Source organism: Salminus brasiliensis, chromosome 9 (assembly GCF_030463535.1).
Source record: "Salminus brasiliensis chromosome 9, fSalBra1.hap2, whole genome shotgun sequence".
NCBI lineage: Eukaryota > Metazoa > Chordata > Actinopteri > Characiformes > Bryconidae > Salminus > Salminus brasiliensis.
In genome coordinates, this window is record NC_132886.1 from 19,708,816 (window position 1) to 19,733,527 (window position 24,712).

The window sequence follows — 24,712 nt, forward strand, 5'->3', positions numbered from 1 at the left end:
TATTAAGGATTGCTGTAGTGGTTGCTGTGAAGGAGGGATAATGTGACTGTCCATCTATTTCTTTGAATGCTTTTTTCGGCAATGTTTAAGTTGTAAACAATATTCTGATGTCTTCTACATTCTGATGTAAAGATTTAAGATATTTAATGTCTTGTTCAGGAATGAATGGGGTAGAAGTTTTGTTCAGTCATGTACAATTTTAATATGAGATTACAAATATAGCTCTTGACTGACCCATCACCTTAGGTTAGAATGCTTCTAAACTCCAGTCCTAGAGGCTCAGCGTCACTGCACTTTCATGTCTGGCCTGCTCCACAACCCTGACTCAGCTCACTTAAAATTTGATCTGACCCAGGTGCAGGCAAATCACAAAACTGCATTACAGCAGGGGCGTCGCACTCAGGCCCTTGGAGGCCGCAGCTCTGATGAGATTTATGTCCTCCCTTCTACAAACACTGAATTCAACTATCTACACTCTTTGTATTTAGCTAATGGATTGAAACAGGCCCGTTTAATGAGGTAGAATGCGAAACTCTGCACTGGTGTGGCCCTTCAAGCCTGGAATCGGACATTCGCGCATTACAGGTAGGCCTCCAAAATTGGAGTTGGGGGGGGGAATATAGGATTGGATCATCAACACATTAAATAAAAAGGCAAATTTTGCCACCATATGTTATTGCAGCTTGCAATAAAGTTTAAGAACTTTGTCTTTAATATGTTCTGGTAACATTGTAAACTCTGCAGCTTTTAGAAAACTACAGCAAACAGGCCATGTTGCAGTGTACTCAATTATCTCTTAAAACAAACCTGTATGTACTCATCCTATTAATCAGACAAAATTGATTTAGAAATACAGATTAAAATTATATGTATGCATTATTTGACATCAAGGAAATACAAAATAGCATCTTCATGTACAATATTTTGATAAGAACATTCTTAGTTATTTAAAAATACATTAATGAGGGGAATTAAAACTATTGACAACTTATAATGCACCAAAAAATATCATTGGCATTTGACAGGAGTGGTTTGCTAAAGCATGCCTAGCCATAACATTTATTACTAAAACTGTACATTAGACATTTTTACTTTTTACTGATTTAGACTATTTATATTACAACAAACTTGAAACCAAGAAGTTGAGACCAGACAGGAGAATGAACAGAATACTCTCACACATCTAGTTTACAATGTACACCTTATTGGCATCATTAGAACTCCATATATAAAAGGTGCAAGGCCCAAGATACCATTTCCTGGGTTAGGATGCACTTTTTGAAGATAAGTCCAATCTGACATAATGTAAAATGTTTTTTCCATCTTAATTAATGATAATTTGTGGTTCAGCGGGACAGGAGAGGCAGGTCACTGGAGTTCATGATGAGACTGGAGTCCAGATTTAGACTTTCTGTAGGGAGGGGGGGAAAAAGGTTTACTTGTGAATAGGTCACTTAAAATAAAGGAATAATTAAAATAAAAAAATTACAATACAAGAATACCAATTTCATATAGTAAGAATATCAAAAGCTGTTACACATGTCCTTGAGCGACACATTTTCTGCTTATGTGTTCTATAATTACTTATCTAGCATACCAGGGTTCCATCACCCAGCCCAAAACATGATCCCTCGTAAGACTGTCAAAAACCAAAATTCCAAAAATAAATGAAGACTGCTGTGCCATTATACAACAAGCCATCATTACTACAATAATTAAAGCCAATTAATGACATTCAAAACACTGCATCTATGTTCATGCATTATTATACAGGCAGTGTTTTATACAAATGTGTGATATTGTAATCTGTGATAAAATGGTGATGTAATTATAGTGATTTAATATCAGAAATGCTTAGTTTTTAAGGATGATTTAGCTATTTTGTGATTGTGCTATTGTTAAGGACAGTTCATTTCTTGAATTGGTTCAGAGCCCAAGTTATTCATTTTTTTTTTTTTTATATGATGTGTGTGTGTGTGTGTGTGTGTGTGTGTGTGTATATATATATATATATATATATATATATATATATATATATATATATATATATATATATATATATATAAATAATAAAAATGTCATACCCTGATCAAAATTAAGCTTTTTCGATGCAGAGCCATCACCAAGTCCCTCAATGTCCACCAGATCGCTATTTACGTCAGAGTCATTCAGGGCACTGAGAGTCACGTCTGTGAACAAGAACCATATACATCACTTTAATGTGGTTATCATAATTACATTTAAATGAAATAAGAGATTGTTTCCACATTCCATATCTGAAATGTAATTAAAAGGTCTGGGAAAGCTCACCTGCTGTCTTTGGCTTCTTAATGCTGGTTGGACCTGAGGGTGTTCCCTGTAAGCCTGTCGTCACTACTACCTGAGATGTTGGCACAGCCATGACTGTGGGTGGTGGAGGGGGAGCAACAGCAACTTGTACCTTTTTGGTACTTTTCTTTGGCGATTCAGAAGATAAAGGAATGCCACTGTCTTCGTAAAGCTTCCTCTTTACTGTCGTTTTGATCTGTGCCCTAGTTGCAAGAGATTCAGTTAAAAGTGTAGTCAGTCATAGGGCTTCCAACCACACTTTAATTCTTTATTTTTCACATTTCCACCCAAAAGCATCTTAAATTATACACGTGTATACTACACATATGGTTACATGCCATATGAAATAACTGTTTCTCTTGAATTTCCACAAAGAATAATGAAAATCATATCGCAAAGGAATATACAATCCAAAAAATGGTGTACTCCACACAAAGGTGCACAAATTTAAATTCCAAGAATGAGCTGCTCTCTCATGCATACGCGAAAGTACAGAAGCTGTTACACCTGACACATGAACCCAAATCCTACACGCTGTAACTGAGCTGAATGCAATCAGGCCCAACCCAGGAAATAAGCCAAAGTAGGGAGACCTGATTCCTTACACTGTGCGCTTCTTGATGACCGAGCTGAGTGCGTTCAAGTCGTCACCAAAGCGCCTAACCGCCGACCGGAGCATCTCAATCTCAGTGTCCGTCCATTTAGCTCTGCAAGGAGAGACAGCAACCAGGACACGTCCTTTGGTGTGACTATACTTAACTCTGACTACACAAAATATATTTAAGGCTTGATGGGAGATGGCACAGCAGAGGAAGTCTTTCGTAAGGGCATAAACATCTGACAGGCATTTTAATAATTTTCAGAAATCTTTGAGAAATTCAAGAGAACACAAAACCTATTTAAGGCCATTTAAATAATATTAAACAACACTGTCAAATATGGAGAATGCATAGCAGCTTTGGATTTATCATGGTGTTATAAATGTAGATTTATACACAAGTGTATATAATCAACATTATAATGATCTGTCACTTCACACTGCAGTGTCCCTGTTGCTACGGTGGGAGAAATAAACCATGTAAGATTCAATGCAAACTCTCAGGTTTGTCAGTGTACCAGTAATAAGAAGGCAAAGTGTTCAGCAAAATGTTGCTGCTGTTAGGCTAAAACCTTGTATCTAGAGCTGGGCAATATAGTAAAAATGTTAGCATGATATCTAGAGATTGTTTATGATATACAATATCACAATATTTCCTCATGTACTCTTCCTTTTTAATCAAAATATGCTGCACTCCATTCAATGAAATAGGACTGACTACACCCTTTGTAATGAAATGTGCAGTTAATCAGTATTCTTTAAGCAGCGACGATATTTACAATATACTCATAAAAGCATACTGTATTCTACGATAAACTTATCACAATACGATAAAATAGTCATTTTGCCCACCCCTACTTGTATCTTTAAAACAGCAACCTTCCAGAAGAAGAGCAAAATCTTCATAATGTCCTAACAGTGGAAGTCATTGTAAAAAGATGTTATTCCAAGTCATTTTGGAGCATTTTTATTGGTCCATTCACAATGACATTTTAACACTGTGTAACAACTGCCAGTTTCACATTATATAAAAATGGCAAAGAACGATTAAAGTGGAGATATGAGATTTGTGAAGTGACAACAACAATATGTCAAATTATCATTGCATACTGTGCACTTGAAATATCATGGTGCCTTATTTTCTCAGTAATTAAATTCAGACTTCTGCTGAAGTACATCAACGTGAAAAGGCTGCTATCCGTATTTATGTGTCAGTAAGTGGATAAAACATACATAGGTGTGAGCAGGCCAGTATTATATGGCTAGGTACCACCCCAGGTCCAGCCCCAAAAACGTGGAACAGTGTGAAACAGTTCTGCCTCCAGCTTCAGTGGGACTTACCCTGCTGGACTAGAGTCAGCCACTGGATGCAGCTGCATGGTGAGCTCCCCTAGTTTAGTAAAAGCAGCTCCTGCTGCAGAGAAGATCTCACCAACCTAAGAACAAACAGGTTGTACACACAGAGACAGAAAGGGGTCTTAAATCTGTTTAGATTCTCGTCAATGTTTGCGATAACACAATCCAGCCTACTTTACAAGATAGCTGCTGGAAATAACCCAGGTGAAACAGTAGCCTTCCGGCTAGCACATCGGCTAAACAACAACATGCAAACGAATTAGTGTTAGATAGTGTCTACGTAGGGGTTCCTGCTATGAAGATCTGCCTACAGGAGATCTGTTAAAAGTCAAATAGTAAGTCTAGTTGGTGTAACTGCTGTTTATCTGACGTTGAATCAAGCTTGCGTTAGCCTGGCAAGCTAACAATAACTATACCTTTGTTGATGCTGAGGTCATTGTTCGTCAGATCTGTCTGCCGTTAACGTGGAAAAACTGCAAGAAATAGCCGCTGTCCGGCCAGCTGACATGTACACTACAGATATAGCTGATCTAGATCTCGATTATGAATCTTTAACATTAGAGAAAAGGGATGTTTTGAACTAAATGAGCGGCATTAGTGCGCCATGAAGGGTCCAGTCCGATCCGCGCATTTTCATTGGTCCAGAATCCGCCGCTGTCTTTGATTGGCTATCTAAGTCTCTTCGGCAATGCAAAACATCCAAAGGCGCGTTAAAATGCGCAGAGCGTTAAAAATGCGCAGAACGTTAAAATGCGCAGAACGTTAAAATGCGCAGCACTAGCGATTTCAAAATCGGAATCAGATGAATAGGTCAAACATAAGGAATTTGGTTCCTTCCTAGTAATACAGCAAATAAACAGACAATGTTCATATAATTTACAAACAATTCACAACCTTACTGAAAAAATAGCCTGACCAGCTAAAACTAAGCTGGTTGTTTTTGACATGTTTTTGTCAGAGTTTGATGGTTTAGCTGGTCTACCAGCATAAACAACCTGACCAAGCTACTCCTCCACCAAGGTGGTTTACCAGTGGTTTACCAGCTTGACCAGACTGGTCGACCAGCATGACTAGTATGATAATCTTGGCCGAATTAGTCGACTGGTCATGCAATTAGACCCGTTAAACCATTAAACTCAAATGAGAACATTGGCTGTGCTGATCAAGAGCTAAGATAGTTAACTAGCTTAACCCGCTTGCTTATCAGTGTAGGGTAATATACAGGACAATAATATACAATAATATACAGAGAAAGTGCAATACTACTTACTGGTTTGTGTGCAAACAACAGCGCACTTCATGTATGGGAATACAGTCGTAGTGAGCAATGTTAAAAGGAAATCCATCCTCCTATGCTAGATAAAACCACAGTAGTGGTTATTATTATTATTATTATTATTATTATTATTATTATTATTAATAATAATAATAATGATTAATTATTATACACATACTCACTATCACTTTACTCACTACATGTTTCACTTTATTGACTGTCTAATGTTTACAAACCAATATACAGTAAGTTAATTCTAAGTATTTGGACAGTGACTATTTTCTTTGTACATCACCACAATGGATTTGAAAAGCAAAGTAATAATTAAATGATATTTAATTATTATTATTATTTATTTATATATATTTTTTATTTTTATTTATTTATTTATTTCCCCCCCTCAAAATTCACTGAAGTGGTGTACTGAGGCCACAACTACAAAAACTGTGACGGTCCACATACTTATAGATCCAGTTTATGTAGCTATGTAATGTATGTCTGTTGGATAGACATGCAAGTAAGAATTTCATTGTATTTCGTCAATATCACAACAAAGAGCTCTGGCTCGGACTGAGTAATGATATAATTTATGCTTAATTTATATCTTACAGACTTTCTTCTGCAAAAAAATAACCTTGTTGTAAAGGTTTTCCACACGGAAAGCACATTTCCAGATGGGAACTTTCCTATTTAGTTTGTTTTTATAAATATCAAAAGTGTAAAATGCACACAGCAGTGTGGAACCGCTACCGGAATAACTTTCCTTTAAGCCTGTTCTGGATTTCAGTGAAATTTCACTGGCTGCAGAATGGCAAAGCGCGGTGAGAGTTCCTACAGGAAGTTAGTTTTCAGTTCCGTGGGCGCGAGGTGACCTCTGGAGGATGACAAACTACACTACAGTGCCCTGACCCACGGTTGCAGAGGCAACTGCTAGAAAGTGCATGGAGCAACAGCATATGAAGAAAGCTTTTTATTTGAATGATAATAGTTTTTTTCCTTAATGTTAAAAAACAACCATTTACCTATAAGCTCTATAATAGATTAGCTAAAACCAGAATCTGCATTCAGTAGGGCCTCTGCAGTCATTCAAATCGGCCTACTTTAGCCTCTGTCTCCAGAAGACAGTATTGCTTGGACACAGACTGAGACAGAATCACTCACCGTTCCCTTCTCCTTTTCTTTTAATGGAATGATTACAGACTCTTTGATGAACCTCTGGAGGATGACAAACTACACTACAGTGCCCTGACCCACGGTTACAGAGGCAACTGCTAGAAAGTGCATGGAGCAACAGCATATGAAGAAAGCTTTTTATTTGAATGATAATAGTTTTTTTTCTTAATGTTAAAAAACAACCATTTATATAAACAAATTGTGTTCTCTTGAAAATTAATAATGGTAACACTATAAGAGCTTATAGGTAATTCTGACCATTACTGTAGTAATTCTATGCGATTATACAGGACTATAGAAATAGTACTGCCTACCATCGTATTACTACAGCTCGTTTGAACTTTCAGGATTCATTTGACAGAGAATGACTCTAAAACCATTGAGAAAACAAGCATTGAGTTTAGCATTGAGTTGGAAACTGTTGTAAAGATGTCCTGGTTTATTCAGTAAATTGAGTTTGCCCAAAACTCAAAATATGACAACAGCCTCATCTTAAACAAGTCCAATAATAATAATGTTCAGGAGGAGGTGGGAAGAAGCGGATAAGGAGGTGGGTGGACGGAAGTGGCTCTTCCATAATGGCTTTTAATCACTCTAAAGGACCCCTGCTTTAGATCGCTTGATTTTAAGGTGTGTGCAGGTAAAGAAGACACAAGGGCTCATAAATCAGTTTATTTCAGTCTGTTTAATGAGGTTTTGTTGGAGGACTGTAGATACGGCGCCCTGAGAGGGCAGAAATATACCATGCAGAGGAGTCGCACAGTGCTGTCACCACACAAGTTTAGCACAGTGGGCAATAACTGGACTGAAAAGAATAGCGGGAGAAGTGATGGCACAAACAAAGGGACATCCCGTCATAATACCTTCAAACTGCCAAATATTGAAGGGGGACAGAATCTTAGAAATCCAATAATAATATTCATGTATGTGACTTTGTGTTATTATAATTCTGACTATTTCTTTTGGTCCATGCATAATGAATCTGTAATGCAATATTAAGACCAGATGCCTTTCAAATTATGTCAAAAAAGGAATAAAACAACAAAATGGAGATACAGGGTTTTGCTCTGATATCAACGACCATGGTGTTTTGTGTGGAATCCCCTTTTCAGTTGATTTTTTTATGCAGGTGAGGAGGTGGCGGCACAGAGCTTTGGCACCATCTTCTGGAAGGTCTGTTGGGTGTTTTAATATTATTTTGGGATGGAAATCAGTGAGGCTAGGTGTCAGGATGTTTGTTTACTTCTTTGTTGGACCACAGTGTACCTCAAAGTCAACGTCAGCTTAAAATTCTTTACTTTGTTAGTTTATGTCCTTGCTCGTATTAAGCACTTTATTTATCATACTGGCATTTCTCTTAGGAGGTGACCTCGTAGTGCAACTAACATACCTTATTATAGTACAGAAAAAACAGAAAGTAAGAAACTGGAGGTGTAAGGAACTTTAAGATATAAATAAGGTACAACGTTGTTATGGGCATCTATTGTTTAGATAATGCCTATTAGCAATAAACAGAAGCTAAAACCAGAATCTGCATTCAGTAGGGCCTCTGCAGTCATTCAAATCGGCCTACTTTAGCCTCTGTCTCCAGAAGACAGTATTGCTTGGACACAGACTGAGACAGAATCACTCACCGTTCCCTTCTCCTTTTTCTTTCTTTTCTTTTTAATGATTACAGACTCTTTGATGAATCTACTGGATTTTACTGCTTCCTTCTTTCTTCTGGTGCGCAACCAGTCAGATGCGGCTCATTCTGCGCCTCAGTGAAACAGCCCATGCATCATTGATATGCTAATGAACTCATCAAAACTACCTTGTTGTTAAACTGTGTATGGCAGTTGCTCTCCCTAAATCGTTGCAGTGCAATCTAAAAAGCAACACCAGCTGGCTTTGCAGTCCCGTCCCACTTACAGTTAAGTACTGTAGTCTTCCAGATTGTCTAGTTTAGTGGTCCCTAGTGTGCACTGGGCAAGCTTATGTTTTAAAGGGCCCACATAAAGACAAACTACATGTTTCTCTGTCTTTTGAAATAGGCTGTGTGAGGGGTGTGAAGACTGTGACATACTTTCAAGATATCATGCACACTCCAGTCCAAGCCATAGCTATTTAGACAGTGACTTATTTCTTTGTAATTCTGCTTTTGTACATGAGATGAATGTTCCCGACAGCTACCAGATGCAAATTCAGCACTTGGAATTAACCCAAGACCTTTTTTCTCCTTAATCTATCATGAAGTAGTGATGGAACAAACCCAAATTGGCCATGAAGCTGCTTATCAGCTAATTGTCCAAATAACTTTGTAAAATGACTGTCATTTCTAAACGTTTGATGAAATATTTACGCAAAACCCCTTGAATTAAAGCTTCTGCACTTCAACCACATCTTGGTTGCTTTATTTTAAATCCAGTGAGGTGGGTTACAGAAGCAAAATGACAAAAGTCTTATAGGCCTGACTGTATATGGAAATGAAGCTGCATAGTTTGTGTGATGCCAAATCTGCATGTACGGTTTCTGCATGGTCAGCCTACAGCAGTTTAGCCCTGCCAAGTTTCACTGACGTTATAAGGAGTGTTTCAACCTGGACTGCTTTTTGAATGAGGCACAGTCAATCAGAACACAGATCATTTCCATATCATCGCTCTTGTGCAAAAAAGCAAACAAAAACCCTGTTCTTTCTACTTTTCGCTGTTCTTCACTGTTTAACACAATGCAATCCTTACAGAAAGATCACTAAAGGATAAATGGACTAATAGAAGTGCTTCAAAATGACTTACTAATAATTTATGCCATTTTGAAGGTATGAGGTTTTTACAGTGCAATTCAGCAGTGATATATAAGCCTTAAATCCACAGTAACAAAAACAGACAGTTGAATTAACACCAGTTCTCTTTAGTTCATAAAAAATTGATTGACTTAATCATCATAAGTGATCCTCTTGGGACAAAACTATGCATATTTGTGTTTGTCCTTCTTAAGAACATGCAGAGGACTTATACAGGCTCATCAGTGCACTGTGCCGAGACTGGGGAAACATTAGCCCTTTCCTCATCTGCTGAAGCAAACCAGACACATCACGATATAGGCCCGTCAAATTTCATCAACATGCTGTGTAATGTAGATCTGGACCTGCCTCCCACTGCAGGCTAGTCCTGCTGACGAGGCAAATTTTTGAAAGTAGGCCCCAGTAAACAATTAGAAAAGCTTTACTGTGCTCTGATTTCATTTCAGATTGAAATTTCTTTTGTTTTGTCAGATTTCCACATCTGCAAACTTAAAACTAAAAGTCCAGAAAAGAGTATTGGCCTGGATGTGTGGCTCTAAGTCCTTGGAATAAGAACTTATCATGTGGAGATTCTGTAAATCTAAAAATGCTCTCACATATCTTGTCCCAAAATTGTTAAAGAACCATTCAGCAAAAGGTTGTTAATGGGTTCAAATGTGTTTTTTGTTTTCACAATGGGTGGGTGTGGCACTCTGTCCAAGAATATTCCTTCCTTGCACCCACTGATTCCAGCTAGGCTCTGGACCCACCGCAACCCTGAACGAGAAGAAGCGGATAAGGAGGTGGGTGGACGGAAATGGCTCTTCCATAATGGCTTTTAATCACTCTAAAGAACCCTTGCCTTAGATCGCTTGATTTCAAGGTATGTGCAGGTAAAGAAGACACAAGGGCTCATAAATCAGTTTATTTCAGTCTGTTTAATGAGGTTTTGTTGGAGGACTTCAGATACAGCGCCCTGAGAGGGCAGAAATATACCATGCAGAGGAGTCGCACAGTGCTGTCACCACACAAGTTTGGCACAGTGGGCAATAACTGGACTGGAAAGAATAGTGGGAGTGAGAGGTGCTGACAAACAAACGGACAACCCGTCATAATACCTGCCAATTTTGAAAGGGGACAGAATCTTAAATATTTATCTGAGGATAGATGTTCCCTTTAGTCCCTATGATCGTACATCATTAGGCAGGATACTATATATACACACACAAACACACGCCACTGTAAGAAATAATACCAATAAAAATGCCCTCTATTGCTTTGTCCAGATATGCGTAATCAGTGACAATTCCCAATGCCATCATCCTGAATGTAATCTTCACCATCATCATTATGACCAATCTCTCTATTGTCATGAAATAAACATTGACACATTCGATTATCACATATATTCCATCCATCGCAAGTAATGTCCTCTTATTGCTAACATCAATCTCAGGGCTATTAATACTGTTAATAATTTAATATAAATTTCTTACTTTAATAGACATCAGCACTGGCATATGAATACAAGGGATAACAGTCATTTTATTGAGTACAGAATACAGAAGAGGGGGGGGGGGGCTTTAGGGCATGCACAGGAGTTTTCATTGGACGGAGGAGATAAGAACGCCCTCTCGTTGAGCGAGGGGCACTAGAGCAGCTGTTATTCAAACCCACAGAGAAACGCGCACACAGCCACACTGTAGACACATGCAGTTATTTCACTTATCTCTTCTACTCAAATATTTCTACCTAAATAATTTAAGACAGTACCTTTACTGTTAGTTTTCTTTTCATGTGTAATTACATCGTTTAAAGCTAAAGTACACTACTCCAAGCATATTGAGGTTATATGTCTGAGGACAGCCAACCGCAATGCTCCTGGGAGGGAGGACCCGCTGTCCTCATCACTGCACGGCCTGACCTTCCACACATCTCTTCCACAGTGTTAACCAAGGTATAGTATAAATAAATAATTTGTGGGTAAATCAGTGGTGTGACTCACGGAGATAAATGCAAACAACCACACTGTATAATGGATAAACAGAGGGAAATGTAGACATGGACAGGAAAGAAAGCTTATATAATGCAGACAAAAAAATAAAGTACATTCGAATGATCACAAAATAACATCTGTCCCAAAAGCAGTCCTGAAATACAGTAATAAATACAGTACACAATCATTAAAACACGTAACCTGATTCCAGCAAACTAAAACAATGTACACAGAGCTCTAGGCTGCGTCTCAATCCGCATACTACTGTACTATGTCCAATCGAGTACTGCCACTGTTGGTGGTGTACTAATTTGACAGTACACTCAAAAATCAAGGCCCTAGAAAGGGTTCTTTGAGCAATGCCATAGTAGAACTATTTTTGGGTGCATAAAGAAGCATTTCTGGTACCATTAAGAACCATTTTCGTAACAGGGATGGGAGTGTGAAGAACCTCTACACCCACACAAAAAGTTCTTCACTCAGATCTCTGACACAAATGGTTCCTCTATGGCACTGCTCAAAGAACCCTTTGCGGTACCTTTATTTCTAAGAGTGTAAGTGGTTTGAAATGCAGACCTCAGTTCAATAATTGATGCAAGCATGCAACAAAAGTACTCGAAAAAACAAAGACATGCTGAAATGTAATAAATACAGAACAAACGCTTTTAAATGAAGGTGCCAAAAGGATTATCTGCAGCAGTCGCCATGGAAACGCCACATTTGGTTCTCTAAAGAACCTTTCAATGAACCTTTTTTTATTTGCTGTTAACTGAACTAAAAGGTTCTTTTGGTACAAAATAGTGGTTCTTATAGGACATCATTCTGTGACATTGCTTCGGTGGCAACACAATTTGGCACCGTTCATTTTTATTTCTTACTTTCTTTTTAAAAGAGTGCAGCAGTGGTGGCTCTTGCAAATTCATCTTTCTTTCTCTGAACACTCCCTCCAGAACACTCTCTCCGTTTTCCTTCATCATCCACCCACCCACTGCATCAAGTGACTGATGGTGGGGCTGGAGTTAAGATGGCTGACACAGCAGGCTGTCATTTCAAACAAGCACTAACTAAATTACACTCCTTCCATTACCGTAATGAAAATTCTTTCCCACTGGAGTGGGGTGGGGGGTTTAGGGGTATTGACTCTTTGGCACACAGACATCACACAGTACTCACGCAGCTCTTTTCTCTTTAGGACACACACACACACACACACACACACACACACACACACACGCACACAAAATGCCCGGGCGAATATAATGAACGTAGAGGTGACATTCACGAGTGGTGTGCTACATATAGACAATACATGTAGGTGAATACTGACCCTTTAAGGTACCAAATAGGGGTGTATGTAAGCTCCTGCAAACATACACTCACTATAGTCACTCGTGGAACCTAGCACATGCTCAAACACACAGAACTAGTGGAGGATCATGCTGGAGCACCAATGTTCATGCAATGTTTACAGCAATCAAGATGATTCTACATGTTTACATACCGGCGAAAGTACACCGAAATCACTGGCCACGCGCACTCGCGCGCCAGCACACCACGACAAACACTCACTGGTGCAGTATATAGCTAACGCACAGACCACGGACTGAAATGGCTCATGATTCCTATATGTGATATCAAAGTGTTGAGTTGGACCCACAGAGACACAGCAGACGACTGCACGTGACGATAAGAGTACCGAAGCGTATAGCAGGACTGAAGGACAGTGGGGAAGGCAGACACAGGAGAAACACACTGATAAATACGTCAATGGTCAAGCAGCCATCATAAATTAAGCCAACTAGAACAGATCAAAGGAAATCCTTAAGTAAAAAAGGGAAATGTGGGATCCTGAGGACCAGAGTGAATGAGGGTTTCCAAGAATCAGTTGTACTGATACACAACACACACATACACACATACACACACACACACACACACACTCTGTCTCTCTCTCTGACACACGCACATTCACACTTACACTAGTTATCAGAGGTAATATCGCACCTTCCACATTTTCTCTCCTACTTCCTTTTTGATGACCATAACGCTCTATAATCTCTTACCGCAATAATCTCTTTTTCAACCATTAACTCTTTACAACAAATAAAACAATATAATAATAATATTAAAATGACACGTATAGCCTAGGTTTTACAGGTGAAGGACAAGACAACTCCACAGTGTATTTAGCTGTAATAAATCACAAATCCAATCTTAGGCACCGATCAAGAATCTACTGTAACCCAGAGAACCTTTAACCTTCGGTCATGGAGCTCCAGAGACTAGGGAGTAATATGGTCATCGCTCTTCCTCTCATTTTCCTTCCTTGCAATCTTTCTCTCCCTCACACTCTCTGTAGGGCTGCTTAGAGGTCTGTACAACGCTCCTGCTTGCTGTAGTGATCGAACTGGCTCTTCCAGTGCATCATGTAGGAGCTCCAGCGATGAAACTCAGCCTTCCACTGTCGCTCGGCGTCGTCGATGTTGTCTGGGTGGACAGAAAGAGAAATACACAGAATGTTTTTTTCCCCATTTGATTTTATTTAGCTAGCTATATGAGGTGCAGCGACTAAACTCCACGACCAAAATAGTTGGCAACTAATTCAATAGTCGAGGAGCTGGTGACGTCATAACGCGTTTCTCGCGGAGCGGTTCAGGGCGCACGTGAAGTTAAGCCAAAGTTTAGCTTACTACTGATCTGTGGAATACAGGTTTGCTGCTGCGGTTACTTTTTACAGTATTAATCCCCTTAACCGGGGCGCAGAGCTGCAGCGACTGAGCAGCAGTGTGGATAAAACCAGTAGCACTGCTGTGTGAGTGGAGAGCAGATTTCTATTAATGTCAGGCCTGGGAGCCTCAAATGGACACGGACTGAATGTTAAAAAAATAAATAAATAAACAAAATAAAAATAATGGACCAACCCAGACACGTTATAAATGAAGAGACCGGTCACTGGTTGAATAGGACTGGGGCTTCTTGTAACGCTCAACTTGGTGTCTGTATACGGATAAAGACCCGCCCGTCAACAAAACAGCCAATCAGCTTTCTGGTAATGAGCGGAGGTGGGTCAATGATACTGTGGCTCCGGCCAGACCGTGTCAAAATTAAAGTCACTGAGTCAAACGAATAAGAAACAGAAAACACTTTTAAACTGAAAGGTAAAATTACTGTCTTCTTGTCTTTTTTTGCTGATCTGAAAAATCATGGTCAAGCATGGGACAACTGATTTATCTTCGCTATATTTTATTGCTGCTTCTTTGCTTTAAATTAGAAGTTAATTAAAACAGAATTTTAAATTTTGTTATTCATCTTTATTGTCTTCATTCTTAGTTGGCAAATACATAAAACAACCTCAAGCTAAATTTAAAAGATGAGCAATTCGAATAATCAATTACTTGTTTCAATAATTGATACATTAATAGACTATCAAAATAGTTGTTTGTTGCAGCCCAACACACAATTGGAAAAAAGGGGGGGGGTTAAAGAAAGTTGTCAATAAAATATTTAATAAATATAAAGTTGTCTATTTGTCATCACTTATTTTATGATTCCAAATAAAATTCTATTTAATCTTGCTAAATATGAGAGTCATGAAAGGAACCACCAAGTTATTCTAAAAGAACTGTGAACAAGAAGATCTGTGCAGAGGGATTTCAGATGTAAACACAAGTCCAAGTAATCCATTAAACAAATTACTCAGCAGCAACAGCATTTTCAAGCTCCACCCATTCATCAGAGCAAAGACCTTCTCTGGGGATTCACAGTTTACGAGTTTGGGTCACTGTGGCCAGACAGCTTCAACCCTTTGGAAAGCAGGGCATTAGCTGCTTTATGTTCTGGTTCATGTCCAGTATAATTATGCAAGTTGGCAATGGGAGTTTGTTTAGTTTTAGGATACACATCCAGTGACAAGGCATTTCCTCATGGAGTCAAATGGCTTATTTACTTTACAGTTAGTACTGTATGTTCCCCAAGGATCCCAAGCAGTTTACTACACTGCCCATACCAACCTCACGCAGCCAAAACACATTCACATGCATAAGAACAACTGTAAACGAATGGTAAATTAAGGTACATGTAAATGTTGAGCTTAGTTCAACATAAAAATGTTACTTGTGGATCTGAGCAAAGCCTCAAACCTCAAAGGGTTTTGCATGATGTAATCCTCTAAATTTTACTCTGTCTAATTTGCATAAACAGGTGTAAATATTAGTAACATATCTGAAACACCTAACCCACTGCCCTATGTTCTTGGGCTATTCATGGACAACATTTAGCAATTCCTCAATTATCTGTTTTGCTCTCAAATTACCATCAAACTTACAAAATTACCACCAAATTAGATGCCCAGGGTTCATCTGCATGCTTTGACATGAGTATCAATATGGTAAGATGCAATGATTTTGCCTAGTCACAGTTTCATAATGTAGGACACTGGAAAAGAGTGCAAATTGCAGATTCTCAAATAGTAAAAGCTTAATGGGAAAAAATTAACCATACAATATACAAGGACATTGTAAAGTTGTTGTTACCAGTAATGTTGAGTAATCTAGGCAGAAATCGGTTCCATAGGGCACAGAGCTGTGTTTTCAGGCCTTTGAGAACCTTCTGTGGATCTGTGTTTAGGGTCACATGCTTCTGTTCGTTAGCTGTGAAGACAGGCCACCGCTTCCTGCTGTCTATTGATCCGTCAGCATTAATATTGGGGTTCCTGCAAATACAAAAATAAATAAATAAATAAAATAAAATAGTGGTGTGATTTTTTTTTTTTTAACTCAACCCCACTTACTAGTCCAATCTCTGCCTCTCTTACCCAGTTCGAGCAAAGTTAGCCCAGTATTTCATCATACGTCGGCTAAGTCTTTCCTCTTCAGCGGTGTAGCTGAGCCTCTTCTCTAAAGGCAGGCCAAATATAAACTCAATCTCATAGCCATGGATCACACCCATCCATTCAGGCCAGGCCAGATTGGAAGCTCGATGGTCAAACAAGTAGAGATAAACCGAACCTGAGAAAAGAAATCGTTGTGTTGGGTTAGAATCAGGTACATGTCAAATGAAGGGACCAAATCTCTAGTTATATTTTGACTCATACTTTACTTTTCCAAAGTAGGTGGAAGAAGAATCTAGAACAGGACAAACTCAAACGTCTATGTTGCAAATCACATTTCACTGCTGCTCTTGCTAATCCTCTCACCTTGTGAATTGCCACTGTTGCTTGCTGAATTGCCAAAGCCTAGATTCCCTTGGTTCACTGCTCCTGCATGGGCATGGTGTGCACTGTGCTGGGCATAGACTTTTGCAAAGTGCTGCAGAGGGCATATTACATTGTGGTCTCCCACAATGTCATCCATGGCCTCACGGTTTTTCAGAGGGTTTTCCTCATCCATCCAGTCTGTGTACTGAAGGACAACCGCCTCCAATCCAATCTCGTTTGCGTGAGGAACGCTCATCTTCACGCCTTCCAGAAACTGCTCCCTTGAGATCAGGCTTTCATTGTCCTTACTGAAACCTGGTGCACCATAAATCAAGAAATATGACCCTTCATTCTGGTTCACACCCAAAAGGATTTGAGTATCCTTGAAGTTGCCTGCACTAAGCATTGCATCAGGACTGTCAGGGAGCACCACACCATCCACGACGGGCACAAAGGAAAAGCGGAAAAGGCTGCTGAAAGGAAGTACCTGGAATTCTTTGTCAATGAGGTCCAAAGGTTCCTTGTTCCTCAGGCAGGCAATCAGCTCGGTGTCATTTCCATCAGGGCAGCCCAGCAGCTTGGCCAGTTTGGTGGCTCTCCTACGAGCCTCATCAAAGTTAACTGTGGCCCATGGGCAATTTGGCACACCACTCTGCAAGATGGCACGGGTAAATTTTGGGCGACTTTCTGGGGACAGAAGATGCATGCCAACCGAGGCCCCGCCTGCACTTTCTCCAAAAATAGTCACCTGCCTGGGGTTGCCTCCAAAGAACTGAATGTTGTCCTGAACCCACTGGAGTGCCAATCTTTGGTCCAGCAGACCCACATTTCCTGGAGCCTCAGAAGAGCCATTAAAGGCGAGGAACCCAAAAGCACCCACCCTATAGTTCATAGAGACCACCACCACCTTCTCTGAATGAGCTAGATAGCGTCCGTCGTAAACGTCCAAGGAGGAGGAGCCACTGTAGAAGCCGCCGCCGTATATCCAGACCATAACAGTGAGGTTGTGTGGTCGAGGGGAAGAAGGAACCCAGACATTTAGGTAAAGGCAGTCCTCGCTCATATTTCTGTTGGGGTTCCACATTTCAGTGCCATGAAAGCCAGGATACAAAGTGTCCACGGACTGGAAGCAAGCATTGGGATACTCTTTGGCCTCAAACACATCATTCCAGGGCCTTTTGGGCTCAGCTGGCTTAAAACGCTTTCTTCCCACTGGAGGTTCTGCAAATGGAATACCCAGGAAGGCGATCACATGGCTTCGGTCTGGAACAGTAATGCGCTTACCCTGGACACGGCCTAAGGTGGTTGTTACTGTAAGCTCAGAATCACTCTGGGCAGCGTAACGGTGGACATAGAACAAAATGAGAATAATGGGGAGAAGGAAGACACTTGAAATCTTCATGTTGTCTTCGGTTTGAGGAGTGTGACGCTTGAAGGTGTTTGCAGGCTCAGCTCAGAATCTGTACAAAAAAAAACCATTTGAATAAAAAGACTGGCATGGAAGACTGGGTGGTATAATAGTAATGTTTTTTCTGTTTTTCTAAATTAGGTTGTACTTCTCTTCTGTATATATCTAAACTGGAAAATAAACACTTTGTCTATTTACATTTTATAAGAATGGGTCTCACTAACTGGTGGTGCTCACTGATAATCTAATAATCTAATAGAAAGAGGGGGGAAACAAAATGAGCAGCAGCAGCCACAGGGTTACCAAAGATAATGTTACTGCTACAATTTATTTTACAGCATTCTGGATCTGTTCCAAATAAAAAAAGAGAGTCAGCAAACCTGGAGGAACCAGTCTGCAACATTTGCCTGAAAACTTGAAGTGTTTTTGCAATTGAAGAGGGACAGAAAATTAAAAAATTAAGATTTTGATGGTAAATGGTGAAATACCCAAAGCCTCTAAATAAGGCGTCTAATAGCTGACACTGGGTGGAAAGTCCTGAACGATATAATGGCAACAACCCACATTAAATGTTGGGCAAGTCTTAACACCCACACACACCTGTGAGGTTGTTGTTTTTGTTTTACATGTTGTGTGGTTGCCATGCTGACCAGATTAGTTCTGGAGGCATGCTTGGGAAGATGGTGCATGACTTCTACTGCAGCTGTGTGTGAGGCAAAAGGGGGCTATTTCTGTTCCTTAACCCCCTTTGCCTGTGTGAGGTTCTGTGATAGTATAGTTAGCTGTGACAGAACTATGCATACTACTTTATTGGCTCCTCCCTTAGACATGAAAGGCTTAGTTTCCACCAGGAACATACCAAAAGATGGGCCTCGGGCAATGTCACATTTCAGTAACATGAAAAAATGTCTGTTATATGCAATGTACATAAAAAACACTAAAATGCCCATTTGGATATGTGGATCCCTTCAAAACACTTTTTGCACAGAATTAGTAAAAGATCTAAGAGGAAGTTCAAAAGCCTGCACAGATGTAAACTGTAAGGGGTGAACTACAGTGTCACAGCAATATCCTTTTTACTACCTATTCTATTTTTCACTCCCCACTCCTCTTCAAAAGCAGCATGGTGTAGCACAAAATTCACCCAGGCTGAATTACTAAGCAGAGAAAAGACTGAATAATGGATATGCCAGCAACATCCTTGACTGTATAATAAATAAATAAATAAATAAATACATAAATAAGAATATAATATAATTATTATCTGCTACAATCTATTACAACATAATATAATACATAATATAATATAAACAACATTGGTCAATACTGTATGGGCAGAATAGTAGAGTATTGCATGATATTAGGAAGAAGAAAAAATAAAGGAAAACATTTTGGACCAAAAGTCAATGATCCAATGTCATGATAATAATAATGTACTCTACGCATTTATTTTGGAGTTTGTATGAAACAGCAAAATAAATTTTTTTTTAAAAAACATATATACACTTTTAAATCTGACATTGCCCAAGTGTCATGTGCACATTGCGGTAACAATGCTGAAACGATATACCGTGCAGCCCTAATGAAGTAGCAAATGGAGTAGCAGTGTTGTGAGTAACACCACCAACTTTTCTTTGGCAGACTAAGGTTCAGTTCTCTGGATGGGCAAGTACACCATGCTACACTATTAAAGCAACATTTTGTAACATTTTCCTTAAAATAACAGCTTCAAAATCATTGCAATGCTCCACTGACCTGTAGAAGAGTGAATAGTGTCTTGGTCATTGCTACTCCGGGCTCGGCATGCTGCTAACTTAAGTATGCAACTCTGGTGAAGCGGGCAGGACAACTCTCACAAGGACTACATAATGTCCCATTTGTGTAAAGTCCTTAAATATAACTCTACTATCACTTTCAAATGCTGCTTTTATAACACCTCATCTTGTCCTTTAGTGGAGGCTCAAAATACAAATTCCATTTCCTGACTGTAGGGGGAGCCCAGGGCGCAAGAAATGGCAATTCTTCCATAATGCTGCTTTAAGATTCTTTGGGCAAGAATCCTAACTCTACATTCTCCTACCGGTGTAACATGACTGTAACATGAAATGTAGGCTGGTAAGAATGTTAGTCAACTACCATAAAGGTAAGACAGCAGACTTCAGGAGACAGCAATATAAATGTGGGATGCAGCAACTGCATGAACTCTCTGGAAATGTAACACCAGCAACAATACACAAAACTCTTCACCACACAGCAACACACACACACATCCCTACCACATTACTCACATGTATTCCCCAGATTTACCCCAGGTTTTGATATTTACATTTACAGCATTTAGCAGACGCTCTTATCCAGAGCGACTTACAAAGTGCTTTGCTATTTACCCAAGAAAAGCCTTAGCTAGTTAGAATAGACTAATAATTCAAAGGATACCTCTGATATGCAGACTGTGTGAAGGGCAAACCAGCCCTTAACACGCAAGATAACCTTACACACTTTTTGGAGAGCCACTTCCTGGCCTGGTTTGAAACTGACTCTACAGTAAACCGGAGGGATTGTGGCGGTGCCCCAGGGACTGGGATGCAGGGTGTCCGTCAGTGTGTCTCAATGGAGTTATTAATATCCGAAAGAACAGCTGCGTGCCGGAAACAGGGCTAAGGGAGGGTACGAGCGTGGGGGATAGACATGGGGGTGAGGCTGCCTGGCCTCAAATTAGATCCTGGAATCCGCATATGAAGTTCACAGGGGGATTCACTTTCAGCTTGGGATTACATGTCGTCATGCGCACTGTCATTTCCTTACCCACACCTTTCTCTCTCAACCCCCCGCCCCCCTCGCCCAACCGGCCTCTGACTGTATATCATGAAAATCCTGCACTGGAATACTTATGTCCCTTACATTGTTACCGTGTCAACAACAATACAAAAAAGGAAAACTTTCATTCATTCATTATTCATTATTTATGCAGTATTTCTCTGCACTACTCACACAATTTTCCACTCATACCTTACGGGCGGCAACGATGATAATGTACTTCACACAATAGCCTGCCATAGAGCACTACTGTGGCAGATATGTAGCAACACTAAGTAAACAAGCAAATTACAATGACTTCCTTATTAAGTGTGAAGGTCATTTTCTAATGGGTCACCCATTATTCTTTGTTGGACTGGACTAGGACCCATCATATATTAGCTACCCCACTGTAACCCAGTCAAGTACTTTGACTTGAAACATCAGCACTACTCAGAACTACATTTTCATGGAACTGAAATTTTCCACCACTGTTGGTTACGATGTTCAGCAGAGTGATTTACAGTGTGCCGTAGAGTGCAGTTGCCATGGTAATTAAGAGCCCATACTGACCACTGCATCCTCTCTTCTATCTGCACACACGCTCAGTATTATCTGTGCCTACACTCTCTCCTCCTCCTGCTACTCTTACCTCGCTGCTTTGTGCCTCTTTTAGAATGTTTTGCCCCCCCTCTCAAACATCTGAGAGTTTATGGGTAACTGTTTATGATGGACTTTGGAAAATGTTGGAAACATGGATGACCATGTTGATGGAAATGTTAAGAGAAAATGAATCCCAATAAGTCCCAGTCGGCTGGTGTGTCATACCTGGGTTTGATTGTTGGGAAACTGGTTCATTTGGGTTGTCTGCTCTCAGCATTAGAAAGCTGAAGATTGATGGAAGATGTTTGGTCGACGTGTTCTGGCCTATAAAAACATGCAATCCTGAACCTGATTTTACTCAAATGTAAAACACACAAGCATCCATTTTCGTTTACAGCATGTACTGGGTTATCATGTGATCGTAAAACAACCCCCCCCCCATTACCACCACCACTACAAGCCCCCAACAATGGACTATGACTGACAAGTACAGCCAGCCACAAAAATCGCTCCAGTTTTCCATCTCAGCAACGCTAAACAAGCCTGCGCTCAAACGGCCAGACTGTCACGAAGCTAACTGTACAGTGGAGAGCTATTATTATCATAATCACAACAACTGCGATATTTTAAGTGTTGGGCCTTAGCTCTGACTGACTGAATAGAATATAGAACAGAATGTTTAGCAGTAATTGTTGTTGTCTGGAGCAGCTGGATGCCTATAATTAACTTCTGTAAGTGGAATAAAGCTTTTAAAGGAAAATGTCTACCAACCTTCTGAAACATTTCTGCACACTTAAATTGTTTATTAGTAAACAAAGTCATTCAGAGTGAAGATGTGCCATTCTAAGAAACCTTGCCCGGTCAAATCGTTTGCCGCGGTCATGAGAGGAAACAGACATCCGAAGCACTTAATGACTCTTGCAGCAACCTCACAGGAAGCTATTTCATAAAATGGTTGAAACTGTGGTTCTTGATGCCCACCATATTGTTCCAGGATTTGGACTAAAATGTATTTGCTTTGATGGCCTACATTTATGGCAAGAAAATAAATAAAGAAGCAATAATAGTTTTCAGATTTACCACTATTTTGCCGTGCTCAACATTGCATATAAACACTAAGACGCATGTAGGTTGACTTATGGTTTCGGATATATTTCGCTATATTTTTTTTGTGTGGTAGATTTTGCAACCCCTGGTTCCCAACGCTTGGTGCTCTCTACCTCGTTCCAACACTGAAATGTGACAGTGACAGTGTAAAAAAGTAAGGAGCTCCTGAGAAAGAGCGAGAATTACCCCAGGACTTTCTACATGTAATCATGTCTGAATAGGACATTCGCTGTGTGTGGAACTCACATTAAATGCTGCTTAGTTGCTAATAAGTACTCATAATACCATCTGGCAATGTAACTATTAAATGTGGTAAACAGCATCACATTTTGAAAACATTGTAGCAACGTTGAAAAAATTTCACCATTGTGAATAAACCCGAGGTGGAAGGTTTCTCTTCAATGAGCCATTTTACAATTACAGTACAGTACTAGTTGAGTGTGTACAATATAATAATAATAATAATAATAATAATAATAACATGGGATTCCCCATTACAGGTAACGGAACAGCTTATGCTAACTGTATTGAATAACGGGTCAGTCAGATGTTTCGAAAGGCGGTGGGGGGGTGGAAGGTGGTGGGGGTCAGGAGATGGGAAAGAGATTTTTGCCGTTTGGCCTCGGTGGTCACTTTTCTAGACAGAGGAAAGTAACGGACGCTCTCCTCTGCACGTCGCGTTAATGTCTGGATCTGAACGCGGAGTGGGGGACTGCCTACGGGACTGCCTAATTAGCTCACGGTCAGGCAGCTTGTGCGGTTTCTAATTAAGCGGTTGAGGACCAAATGAGTCGGAAAGGATGCGAGACAGGTGCTGGAGGTAAACAAGACTTAATTTTAGGGTTCCGCGGGGCCGTGAGTGCGCGTGCGTCGCCCCCTCACTCCCCACTCCTCCTGCACATCCACTTCCAGCCGTCCATCCCAACGCGCCACATAATGAAATCAGCGAGAGCGCGCACATCCATCACCCGGCAGGGGCTTTTATTTTTAGAGGGGCTGCTTTTCTTTAAGAGCCGAACAGCAGCGCACAGGTTGTTCAGACGGCTAAACGGCGGCGCGCGCAGGTCTGCTCATCACGCCACGACTTGCACTGAGATTTAATTATGCAACATAGCATAGAGGACTATTTGGCCTGCATCTGTCCCGTATGCACATCTACATGTAGTGTAGCAAATAATAATAACAATAATAATAATAATAATAATAATATATACTCTATCCATTTAACGTGTCATCAATAAAAACACCAGCATGTGTAATCTTTTCAAAATGGAGCTCCATTACACTGAACAAACACAAGGCTGGAAAATTCAGGCAGATGTGCTCCAACAAACACCAACAAACCTGCGACTGCGCGTGAAGACGTGCCACGCTCGCGCGGACACATACACACACGCTCTGGGTGCTCTTTCCACGCTGTTTACTTTTCATTACGAGGGCTGCAAAACACGTAAACTGGAGCTGAGGGGCTTTCAACTGAGTGAAATCACTGACCGTACCTGGCGACTCCCGCGGGCGAGCCAACTCGGACTGGGGGCTCCTCTCCCCTGGGTTCTGCCCGCCTCTCCCCGTCCTTGAGCGAAGGAAGCTGGAGTTATGGCCGTGCGGAGCAGGGCGGCCTGTAGCGCGAAGGAGGGGGAGTGAACTGCTGTCTGCGCTGCTGTCAGATTGTAAGGCTTGATCTCGCCTCTCCCGCACAGTGAGCGATCACGGATATGGGCTAGGAGTCGTACTGCACCGCTGTGTCGATAGGGGGAGACTGCTGCTAATAAATAGCGCACAGCGTGAAAAAAAAAAAAAAAAGAGGAAATCTCGCGAGATGAACCGCTTCTGTCGACCGCGTCCATATCTACTGAAAACCACGAATGAGTGCAAATAACCCACTACTACTATTATCATATCAGCACTACAGTAATGCATGCAGTATTAATGCATGCAGTATTAATGGTAGGGTGGTATTTGTGTTATTTTGTTCAGTATGAAGAGAATGAGAAAAATGCTGTCTAGGCAGGTTTTGCATGAAAATAGGTCCCAGCATTAGACACATGTAAGGGTTATATTTTGCTAAATTGTCTTCAAGACCCATGCTGAAAAAAATCAGCTGATGGGTTTCATA

The 24,712-nt window shown here is 40.4% G+C and overlaps 2 protein-coding genes across 5 annotated transcripts; both read right to left on the minus strand.

Moving 5' to 3' along the window:
* Nucleotides 1-671: 671 nt before the first annotated feature.
* Nucleotides 672-4,904, minus strand: LOC140561604 (BPTF-associated chromatin complex component 1). 2 transcript variants are annotated; one of them, XM_072686830.1, is made up of 6 exons: nucleotides 4,699-4,904; nucleotides 4,268-4,362; nucleotides 2,934-3,035; nucleotides 2,311-2,531; nucleotides 2,085-2,189; nucleotides 672-1,411 (listed from the first exon to the last, which is right to left on the minus strand). In XM_072686830.1, the coding sequence occupies exons 1-6, from the start codon at nucleotides 4,717-4,719 to the stop codon at nucleotides 1,347-1,349; spliced, it is 609 nt and encodes a 202-aa protein (XP_072542931.1). In that variant the 5' UTR covers nucleotides 4,720-4,904; the 3' UTR covers nucleotides 672-1,346. The 2 variants fall into 2 exon arrangements, with proteins under 2 accessions (XP_072542931.1, XP_072542932.1); XM_072686831.1 differs by lacking the exon at nucleotides 2,934-3,035.
* Nucleotides 4,905-10,411: 5,507 nt separating this feature from the next.
* ache (acetylcholinesterase (Yt blood group)) lies at nucleotides 10,412-24,353 on the minus strand. 3 transcript variants are annotated; one of them, XM_072687732.1, is made up of 5 exons: nucleotides 24,096-24,353; nucleotides 16,683-18,142; nucleotides 16,302-16,494; nucleotides 16,021-16,199; nucleotides 10,412-13,975 (listed from the first exon to the last, which is right to left on the minus strand). In XM_072687732.1, the coding sequence occupies exons 2-5, from the start codon at nucleotides 18,082-18,084 to the stop codon at nucleotides 13,854-13,856; spliced, it is 1,896 nt and encodes a 631-aa protein (XP_072543833.1). In that variant the 5' UTR covers nucleotides 18,085-18,142; nucleotides 24,096-24,353; the 3' UTR covers nucleotides 10,412-13,853. The 3 variants fall into 3 exon arrangements, with proteins under 3 accessions (XP_072543833.1, XP_072543835.1, XP_072543836.1); XM_072687734.1 differs by having other exon boundaries at nucleotides 24,091-24,353; XM_072687735.1 differs by lacking the exon at nucleotides 24,096-24,353 and adding an exon at nucleotides 21,715-21,915.
* Nucleotides 24,354-24,712: the final 359 nt, after the last annotated feature.